Consider the following 11467-nt stretch of genomic DNA (forward strand, 5'->3'; position numbering starts at 1 on the left):
TCATGGTTAGCGTGTCCTCATCAATCTTCTCTCCCCAATCTTTCGACCCCGACCTCCTCTTAATGTAGCTGCACGCCCTACGGAGCCAACCGGCGATCGGGTAGTGGCCCACTAATTTGCCGCAAAGGGAGAAAAGTTCTCGTTTGCACATTTCATCCGTTACCTTCGGGATCTCGTTCCCTCTCCTGAACATCAGCGTTCCGGCCCCGTTCCTCTCCAGTCGCAGTCCCAACACTGCTCCTCCCTCCAACGGCTCCGGCCCCTTCGCTGTCAATCCGTATCGAGCCAAATGTTCCACTACGCTCGACGATGATACTACGCTATCATCCACCAGTATGTCGTCGAGGTACGAGTCAGTGCCCACCTTCATCGTTTCAGTCTTCTCCAGTACCGTCTTCAGGATTCTCGTTATGATCCTCGGGGCCGAGCTGAGCCCAACACCCGGTCCGGTCATGCAGTAAGTTCTCCCTTTGTATTTTACTAGCTGGTACTTCCATAGCTTCTTCGCCACGTGAATTTGCAGGTAAGCCGCCCGCAAGTCTACAACCGCGGACGCCCCCCTCCTTCGGCGCTACCTGCGTAAGGTCTCGCTACACACGTCTACAAAATCATCGCCAGTATGACACTTCACAAACTGGTTCACCTCTCGGAAATCCAGCACCGGTCGTACTTTGCTCTTGGTTGGCTGTATCACTGCCATCAAGGGCAGGATTCCGCCTTCCACTGGTTCCTCCTAGGGACTCAAGATTCCATCCTCGACCCAGCGCTCCACTTCGAGGTCAAAGCCTTCCCTCACCCCCTCTCTGAGGGTCCGTGTGTAGCAGTCGACTTTGTTCTTCAAGACGGGCAAGCCTTCCCTCGGATACCACTCTACTTCCCACTTCTGGCCGTCAAATTCCGCCAGGAAGTCCTCGTCCTCAATCGTGCATGGCGTCGCCCTCTCGACAGGGCCGAGCTTCAGGGCAGCACCGACCTCCGCGGCTCCCATTGCCACTCCTACGTCCACACCCGGCCTCGGCCGGGTCTTCATCCTCCCTTCTGAGTCCCGCCTCATTCCAATCCGTACGAGCCCACTGATAAACGTGACTTCTCCAAGCTGGGCAATTCCGTCCATTCCCAGCACCACGTCAATTCCCTCTAGAATCGTTTTGATGACGAGCACTCTTAGTCGTATCGGGATACCCTCTACTATCATTTCAATTTCCTGGTCGCCTTCGCATATCGTCTCTCTCCCGTCGACTGTTGTCAGGGCCACATCTCCCTGTCTGAACTCTTGAATTATGTCGGTCCTCACGATTGTGGTTGAACAGCCTGAATCTATCAGCGCCCTCGTGCGTCTCCCTCTCACCCAGATATCCACAATCTGCATACGGCTGAATGGTGTCCTTACATTTCCTCGGCGGCCCCCTGCATGGTGGCCGCCGATTTCCCGTTTCCATGACTGCAATTTCGGGCCACATGCCCTGGCTGATTGCATGAGTCGCTGACACTCGTAACAACGGACCCGAGAAAGCCCACGCCATCCGTTGTAGTCACCCCCGAGCTCACCCATTTTCCTTTCTCGTGGGTCTTCATCTAGATGCCTCCCGGCCGCTGTTCCGGCCCGCTCCCACTCTCCCGCCACGGGCTGTATCCTCTTTTGTGGCTTTTCTTTGGCTACGGCCCCCATCCTTAGCTTTAGTCAGGAGCCTGGCGCGGGCTATCAGTTCACCCATGTCTGCCTTCGCTGCATTTTCTATTTCCTACAGCCCAGTCGATATGCGATCCGGAAACCCATTCACGAAAACCATTCTCACTACCGTCTCAAGGCTGTTGCCTTCGAGATTAACCAGGCCCGCCAATCTCCTGATGTCATTGGCGAACACGTCAACCTGTTCTCCTGTCAACTGCAGTCGCTGTAGCTCACAGAACGCATCGAAAGGGCTCTCACCGAAAACCTCCTGTAACCTTTTCCTCATCCTTTCGATTTTCGGTCGTCATCTCCATGTAGACGGATAAGGCCACGCTCTCTAAATTTAGCGCGATGTAACTTGCCACATCCTTTACTCCCGTTAGCTTCGCGACCAACTCCGCCTTCGTAAGCCACACAGCGACGTCTCCATTGCCATCAAACCGCCTTAGGGTGATACTGTTCTTCTTGAATGGCTCGTCTCCACTCGTGGGTGCGGTCATCTCAGCAGTGCCTAGATAGCTTGTGGTACTTACTTGGTTGGGTGTCGATGATGCCGCTCCTTCGGTTGCTTCTGGGTGAGTCTTTATTCCTCCTTTTTAACACTCACGCCACTGTCCCTAGTCTAATTCCCTACCTCCTAACTACTAATACTAGCCTAACCGATCCTCGGTGTGTCTCCCTCCCTTACACTCACGTTCACCCAACCACCCACGCGCGGTCCTTCCCAGGCACTGTCCACCCACGCCGATGCGAGGGCACTCCCCCCTCTGGCGAGAAGGGGGATACCAACGCTCGTGCCCTTTGACCCCCTCCCCCCAATCGGGGGAGGGGATGCCAACCGCCCGTCCCCGTCCGCGCCACATACACTCACACCACAATAATGAATCTTTGATATTCACTTTTCACCTTTTAGTAAAACAGTAAACTTTGCATTGCATTCATTCCAGCAAAAGGTAAAAGAAGTAAACCATATTAATTTCAATCTCTGCCAACAGGTCAGTTTGCTAAGTATGACTATGGTGTGTCTGGTAACTTGGCTCACTATGGATCAACCACACCTCCAAAATATGATTTGTACAAAGTCACCACTCCTGTTGCTCTTATTTGGTCAGAAGGTGACTGGCTGGCCACACCAAAGGTAATGTAACTGTTTATATAAAGAGTGAGTTCAGTTTAAGCTCAGATTTCATTTCCTTTGTTACAGTGCTACATTGCTTCTAACCCAGGAAGAGGGGTGGGGTTAGAGGGGCAGGAAAGGCCATTCATCAACAAGGAGCTAAGATAAAATGGAAAACAAATGAGTGTGGGATGGATGAAAGGTGGATGCCTTGGCTCAGCTCCCTTATTAGGGAGAAGAGGCTTTTTGGCATATGTATGTATGTATGTATGTTACAATAGATGTTCGTTTGGCAGCTATAAGTGAAAAAAGTTATACATACATACACATACCAAGGGCTTTTTCCCCCTTACAAGGGAGGTACCCAAAGTCAAAGGCATAAATCCACTCCCACCCATTTCATCCCCACATACTCCACTCCCATTCACCACCCCTCCCTCCCTCTTTTCTTGGCACCTCCTGGATGATAGGTCATCCCTATGAAAACGAAAAAAGATTAATATACACTTCTTAAGTTTCTTTAAAATGTCGGTATGTACCTTTATGGTGCACTAGCAGACACTTGATGCTGTCTTTGAAAAAAAAGAGAGAAAAAAAATCCTTTTCACACTAGTTTGTAGCAATTATACATTACTAACTACATACATATACCAAAGGCTTTTTCCCCCTTACACGGGGGGTAGCCAAAAAGAAAAAGGCATAGAAATCCCTCCCACCCATTTCATTTCCCATATATTCCACTCCCCTCTACCCTCCTCCCTCCCTCCTATCTTGGCACCTTCTGGATGACGGGTCATCCCTGCATCCTGTCCACTGCTCTGGGTCAGAAGCATTGTCGCAAGACACAGCACATCCACAGCAAGGCCGCTTCATAAATTCGACGACTCCCCCTCTCCGTCCCCTCATGCAGAAAAGGAGAAAGACGGGGAGAAATCCCTTCGGGCTGCGTCAATTTTTTTCATATATACTTCCTCACCCCCCATCCCCCACCCACTCCCCCTCATGCATCACAGCCTCATCTATACACAACCCTTCTCCATTCACCCCTATCTTCTGTCCTCTCCCATCCTTCCTCCACAGACATTCCTCTCTTTTGTAAAGCCCCTTTCACCCCATCCATGATATTTCTAGTTACTCCACTGCCTCTGACCCAGGGCAGTGGACAAGATGCAGGAATTACCCATCATCCAGGAGGTGCCAAGACAAGTGGGAGGGTGGAGGGGAGTGGAGTGTATTAGGGATGGAATGGGTGGGAATGGTTTTTATGCCTTTTTCTTTTTGACTACCTCCCTTGTAAGGGGGAAAAAGCCTTTGGTATATGTATGTATGTACATAGTTACTCCAACAGAATTCTTTGTAGTCTGCAAGATACTTGGTACCACCTGGGCAAAAAAGAGATGCTTCATTTTTTTTTTCTTACACTGGGCACAACCTACACAGTTAACTGCACAGTCTACACATCTTGCAACATTCCTTGAAAAAAGCAGACACTTTGGAGAAGGCTGGATACATTAACATTGATTTCCTCAGTGAACCAACAAACCTTCAAAAATATGCATAGAATAAGGATATTAGTTTCTGCTAGTGACATAATCTATCTGTGATATTGTGCAGATATAATAACCTTGCATTCTTACCCCCTACTAATTTCATCCTTTAATTTTCCTGTCTATGACTGCCCTTCTAGGATGTGGCCAGGCTGTCTCGGGAGTTGCCCAATGTTGTCTCTAATGAACGTGTAGCTGACAAGAAGTTCACCCATAATGACTTCATGTGGTATGTTTTATTATATATATATATACATATACAGTATACACACACACATAAGGGCAGTTCCAAATATAATGCCTATATTTTTTTTACTTGTAACTAAAAAAATTGAAGAGATATGAAGACTGGAGTGGCATCATTAAAATGAGGGGATATTTTTGCCTCAGATTTTATTTATTTAAATAATCACCCCCTTCTCAATGCACTTTTGCCAATAATGGACAAGGGCCTGTGCATGGCCATCCTGAGCATGGTTTGTCACTCACATCACTGTTGCCACTCCAGAACTGATGAACCCATCTTCCAATTGCCTTGGCTTCATAAACATTGACCAAGTGCTAGTGAATGCCAATTGGTTCTACTTCTGCATGGAGGAATTCAGTGAAACATATCTGTTTCTGACACACATCCATGACAGGGATTAAGTTATTAGACTGTCATACCATCAACATCTGCAACAGAGAGATGAAAATTTCAGGTTGTAAGCACAAAGAATGAGCCATCATAATAATGCCATAAACACTCTCCTCAAGTCCATTGGTGGAGAATAAAAGAAATAGGAGTCATTACTTTTGGAATTACCCTTGTTTATATATTTATATATATATATATATATATATATATATATATATATATATATATATATATATATATACATACATATACAGACTTATGCATATATATATATATATGAGTGGAAGGGTGGTGAGGTAAACACCAGGAACCGTTGGAGTTTTATTGCTAACGTTTTGTCCTGAACGGACTTCCTCAGAGGAAGTCTTTTCAGGACAAAACATCAGCAATAAAACTCCAACGGTTCCTGGTGTTTACCTCACCACCCTTCCACTCATTCTGTCTTATGTACTTCAACATTTAATATATATATTATATATATATATATGTATAATGTATATATGTGATTCATCTTGGTCTTTGGATCACATGTTGGACTCGTGATTAACAGCTATTTCCCTCCTGGAAGAGAGCTCAGAGCTCGTATAACCAATCTATGGGTAATGCTATGACCTTTACATGCACACACACCCCCAACTCCCCGCCTATGAGAGTTGGAGTAATGACTCGAAGTGCAGCGATACTGAAATAATTTCAGCCCTGGGCAGGATTCAAACCAGGTACTGCTGGCACTGCTGTACTGACAGTCTGGGACTCTACCAACCACACCACTGAGTCGTGTGTGTGTGTATGTATGTAAACCTTTGTATTTGATTACCCTTTCAATGTTTTTACAGGTCTGAGGCAGAACCCCAATATTATTGTCACTTATATATATATATATATATATATATATAATATATATATATATATATAATATATATATATATATATATATATATATATATATATATATATATATATAATACAAGCACCCGGACCTGGCTTCGCCAGGTGTGCTTGGCCTACGGCGTAGCTCGCTTCGCTCGCGAAGGAGTCTTCAAAATCTCCTAAAGGAGCCTTCAGTCTCCAAAAGGAGTCGTCAAAGTCTCCCGACGTTGTCGTCAAATTCTCTCGCTCTCTCTCTCCTCTTTTTCGTTAGGTCAATCATAAAGGCAATAAAATTTCGGAAGGTGGTCATAAAAATGCCAGGAAATTTTCAAAACTGATAAACTTTATTTTCTTATGTATATAGATTCTCTTGGCAATATTTCGTAAAGATTCTCTTAGCAATATTTCGTAAAGATTCTCTTGGTAATATTTCGTAAAGATTCTCTTGTTAACATTTGGTAAAGATTCTCTTGGCAATATTTCGTAAATATTTTCTCATTAATATTTCGTAAAGATTCTTTTGTCAGAATTCCGTAATTCCGTTTTTATGTATATAGATTCTCTTGGCAATATTTCGTAAAAATTCTCTTAGCGTTATTTCGTAAAGATTCTCTTGGTAATATTTCGTAAAGATTCTCTGAGTCTGAGTCAGATGTGTCCCCGGGAGTTAGTATTTCCGGTGATGACTCATTTCCGGAGTAGGAGGTTGGAAGGTTTAGAGAGAAATATTTTTTTTATGTATATATATATATATATATATATATATATATATATATATATATATATATATATATATATATATATATATATATATGAGGGTCATTCTAAAAGAAAATGCCTCCTATTTTTTAACTCAAAAGTTGAAGAGCTATGAAGATGGAAGTGGCACCATTAAAACGAGTGACCTTTTGTGCTCCAGAATTTATTTTTCTATGTAGTCACCACCATTTTCAAGGCACTTTTGCCAGCAATGAACGAGAGCCTTGATGCCTTGGTCGTAAAAGTCAGTGCCTGCCGAGGTGGTCCATTTTTTCATGGCTGCAATTATGGCGTTGTTGTCGGGGAAATGCTGCCCACATAATGCATCCTTCAAAGGTCTGAACAAGTGAAAGGGTGACGGTGCCAGGCCAGGACTATATGGTGGGTGAGACAGCACTGTCCAGCCGAACTTTGTCACACATTCCATGGTATTCAAACTTGTGTGTGGCCTGGTGTTGTCGTGTTGCAAACGGAATGTTTCCTTTATCTCTGGCCTTACACGGGCAATCCAGGCCTTCAGCTTGGTCAACGTTTCAATGTAACGGTCAGAGTTGACAGTCGCCCCTGGTTCCAAGAAATCCAGGAGGATGATGCCCTTTCTGTCCCAGAAGACGGTGCACATCACTTTGCCTGCAGATGTCTGCATCTTAAATTTCTTCTTTGTAGGGGAGTGTGAGTGGTGCCATTCCATTGACTGCAGTTTGGACTCCGGCTCGTAGTAGTGACATCATGTATTGTCACCAGTGATGATGCGGTCCAAGAATCCGTCACCTTAGGCTTCGTACCGATCCCGTTGGTGGTCCTTTTGGTCCTGCGTGAGCATTTGTGGAATCCACCTAGCACACACTTTGCAGTATCCTAGGGATGACAACATCATTTCCAGTGCACTGACACCCACATCCAACACTACATGCATTTCATTCACCGTTATCCGCTGATCAATGTGGATGAGTTGATTGAGGTGCACTTTGTTTTCCAGGGTGGTGGCTGTGCAAGGGCGTCTGGAGTGCACTTTGTCACACATCTCTGTTGCCACTCTGAAATTACAAACCCATCTCCTAACTGTGCTGACATCAACTGCATTGGCTTCATAAACCAGGCGCCGGTGAATGTTGATTGGTTCAATTTTTTCTGCATGGAATGATGGATCTCTGCTTCTGATGCACGTCCATGACAGGGATTGCTTTCTTAAAGTGTGAAACCATCAATATCTGCAACAGAGAGATGAAACTTTCAGATCATGAGTACATAAGTTCAGTCATCATAACAATGCAATTTACAATCCCCTCGGATCCCTTTGGGTGGAATTAAAAAAATAGGAGGTATTACTTTTGGAACGACCCTTGTATATATACATACATACATATATATATATATATATATATATATATATATATTATATGTGCGTGTATGCATGTATGTGTGTAGGTGTATATGTATTTATGTACATATATGTATATTTATTGTATATATATACATATACGAAGGAGTTTTTTACCCTTACAGGGGAGATAGCCAATGTCAAAGTCATAAATCCATTCCCACCCATTTCATCCCCACATACTCCCACTTACCACCTGTCCCTCCCTCTTTTCTTGGTTCCTCCTGGATGACGGGTCATGCCTGCATCTCTCCCACTGCCCTGGGTCATATATATACATCATAAAGAAAATTGCATCTATTTCATGCTCCTTTATTATTGGGAATTTTTCAGAGGGGTTTACCCAGACCATCAACATTAAGGATTCAAGAGCTGGGGGCTGGAACTGAACACTAGTGGCTATATCCAGGCCTTTGGTGAAAGGAGTAATTAGAGGCTGGGAATTTATGGCTACACTATAATTGTCATATTCCCTGGCTCACATCTATTGGATATGTGCATACATGTTTGTGTGTAGCCTATTGATTATCATTACTGTCTTGCCACCATCACCATTGCCACCACCATCCCCACTACCTTTGCTAGTACTGCCACTACTACTCCTGACTATTTCATTTCCACAGGGGCATACATGCTGATGAACTTGTTTACCACCAAGTTCTTAGGCTTCTTTCCCAATTTTGAGTGTCACCTGCTGTGAATGGAGTTAAGTATTTCAAGATCTTCAGCAACTTCTAGATTTCATGCCACTGGATCTCATGTACTTCTAAGGATCACCTACTTCTTAACCTGTAATTGTCTCATAGTTCTTGATCTTATTGTTTTTTAACTCCTCAGTGCAGTACTGCATATGATCAATTAATTTCATCACAAAAATTAGATAATTCTATTTTGATGAAGGAGACCACTCTGGCCAGTAGAGGGCCTTGATCAGTAGAACTTGTTTAGGCTCGAGGTTCTTCCTCTGAAATAGTCTGTTATTTGTTACATAAAAATCTTTAAAGATTACTCATTACTGAAGAAGTTCAGGTTGATTTATGAGTATTTTGATGTTTATAGCCACATTAGCTGATTTTGACTCATGATTTGATTTATATTTTTTTAGTGAGCATCACCATCATCTTGCTGTCATCAGTGTCTGAACATCATGTGCAGTCACTGCTATAATGTGCACAACTTGTAGTGGGATACCCAAGATATGCTATCAATGGTTGAATTAATTTACATTTTAGTGAAATTACTAAAATGGACAAAGGTAAGTCCTTTGCCTGTTAACTTCCTTTGCCTATGATACAAACACAGTACAGTATTATCATTCATTATAACATAGATGATTGTATGTCTGAATCATACTTATATAAAATTTCTCCTACAGGATTTCACTTACTTGTGACAAGCACCCTCACCAGGAATTTGTCTGCCTTCATACTTCATCTGTGTCCAAACTATACCATCATCAGAACTTCATTATGAATGACCTTCACTTTTGTACTGAACTCATGAGTGTAAAGTTGATAAGCATCAGAGTTCAGTGACATCCTCATTAATTTGGGTTATTTAATCATAATTCATATTCTGAGTTGCTCATGTTTACCCATTGTTTATACACATTCTTATATTTAGATATGCAATATCTAGTTTCATTGTATATCTTGAATACTTTCTTATGGTCACTGATTTCAGAGCTAATTATTATTGTTATTCTATAGCAGAAGTCTTCTCTTCTGTGACTTTAGTGTGCCTAACTATAGATAGTAGAGAATACAATTCATGTGAATGACATCTTTAGAATTCATCTAATCATCAATATAATTTATTTTTGATACATTTTCTAGTTAGATAAATACTGTAGTTGTTATATACTGAATATTAAATATTCTTGATACCAATGAATACTTTAAGAAAACTTTATTATGGTGTAAATAATTACTGTATATAGGTTTTTATACACTATGAAAGAGGGAGGGAAGAGGGTGGAGGGGAGTGGAGTATGTTATGGGTGGAATGGGTGGGAGTGGTTTTTATGACTTTTTTTGGCTACCCTCCCTTGTAAGGGGAAAAAAGCCTTTGGTATATGTATGTATGAATAACTCATGATATAAAATAAACAAGATGTAGATAAACTTGTCCTTTAATTAGGGTGGCCAAATCAACACATACACCCTATACCCATTCAAAACAAAATTGTTTTCTTCTCATCTTAGCATCTTGTGGATAAAGGGTCATCCCTGCTCCCCTCCACACACATTTTTTCTCATGTCAAAGGTCTTGATATCTTGATATCTGACCTTTATAGGTCAGATATCAAGACTTCCATAACTTTTTGTATTTACAGTTTAATGTACATAAAAAAACATACTGACAGTATTCTATATAATTCCACCATCTACATCTTATCAAATTTGGCAAAAAACAGTTTTGTCTTCATTTCATTGCGTCGTCTGCTATTCGAAACATTCCGCCCGTGCGCTTCGGGAAAGGTTCGGGGAATTCCGCGTTCGTGACGTCACAGTTGCCAAACAAACAATATTGTTATTCTGAATATCTACCTAGACTTCGGAAAAGTGGTATGCGAGGCGCAATTAAAAGTGAATTTTCTGAATAAATTCTTCTGTAATAGGTAAAAACTTTATTTGTATGCTTTTAAAAAGTACTTTTTCGATGATTTTTAGCGAATGGTATATCTGTTGATATCTGACCTTTAAGCATCTCTTGCACTTTCCAAAACAGTTCGCAAAGTCTTTTCTTGGCATCTTTATCTGTTGTCTTAATGCATTTTCCTTAATTTCTATGACTATCAGAACTTTTCAGCCTTTTAACAGCAATTTGAGCTTTGGGAATAACCAGGACTTGCTGGGAACCAAATCTGGAATGTAGATGACTGAGAAGATGGGAATGAATGCAATCGTTGTTACCACATCAGATATAAACATTAAAGTGATGAAGAAGATCTCTTGGTTTGGGATGACCTCATGAGGTCATGTATTTTTTTTTTATCAAAAGTAATTGGTGCTTCTATCCTTTAGAACAATATAGTATCATGGAGGTGGTAAAAGAGAAATTGAAGGAGAGTAGTAGAATGGATGGGTAGAAGATAAATATGATTAGCATTCTTTTTTGAGTGGATATTATTCTCCAGTCAATAAAGTATGCTGTGTGACTGGACATTAGGGATGTCTCTAAAGTCCATAAAATATTAACTGCAGTCGGTACCCCATATCTGGAAGGTCATGGGAACAAATTGTAAAGGATCACATGTCTTAAAGGGTGATATATTGTCCATATGAATAGAAACACTTGTTATTTGCATTTCTGAAGGATGTTAAGAGACAGTTTTCTATATGTATGCATTAACTGCTAGAATAGCCCAAACACCATAAATTAACAAAAAAGAAAAAGAAAAAACGATATGATAGCTGGTTAAAAAGACAGGAACTTATGAGTGTAATTACATTTTTGTGTACTATAGTTAGGTAAACACACA

At 41.9% G+C, this 11467-nt stretch overlaps 1 protein-coding gene across 2 annotated transcripts in view; it reads left to right on the forward strand.

Moving 5' to 3' along the window:
- Positions 1-10071, forward strand: part of LOC143033932 (lipase 3-like) — an 85819-nt gene extending 75748 nt beyond the window's left edge. For both annotated transcript variants that reach the window (XM_076199607.1, XM_076199608.1), the window contains 5 exons: positions 2668-2810; positions 4477-4565; positions 8607-8774; positions 9089-9238; positions 9359-10071. In XM_076199607.1, the coding sequence (XP_076055722.1) occupies positions 2668-2810; positions 4477-4565; positions 8607-8667 (293 nt within the window). In that variant the 3' untranslated portion in view covers positions 8668-8774; positions 9089-9238; positions 9359-10071. The remainder of the gene's footprint in view (positions 1-2667; positions 2811-4476; positions 4566-8606; positions 8775-9088; positions 9239-9358) is intronic.
- Positions 10072-11467: the final 1396 nt, after the last annotated feature.

The sequence above is a fragment of the Oratosquilla oratoria genome, chromosome 16 (genome assembly GCF_046742065.1).
Source record: "Oratosquilla oratoria isolate Oo_2021 chromosome 16, ASM4674206v1, whole genome shotgun sequence".
NCBI classification, from domain to species: Eukaryota; Metazoa; Arthropoda; class Malacostraca; order Stomatopoda; family Squillidae; genus Oratosquilla; species Oratosquilla oratoria.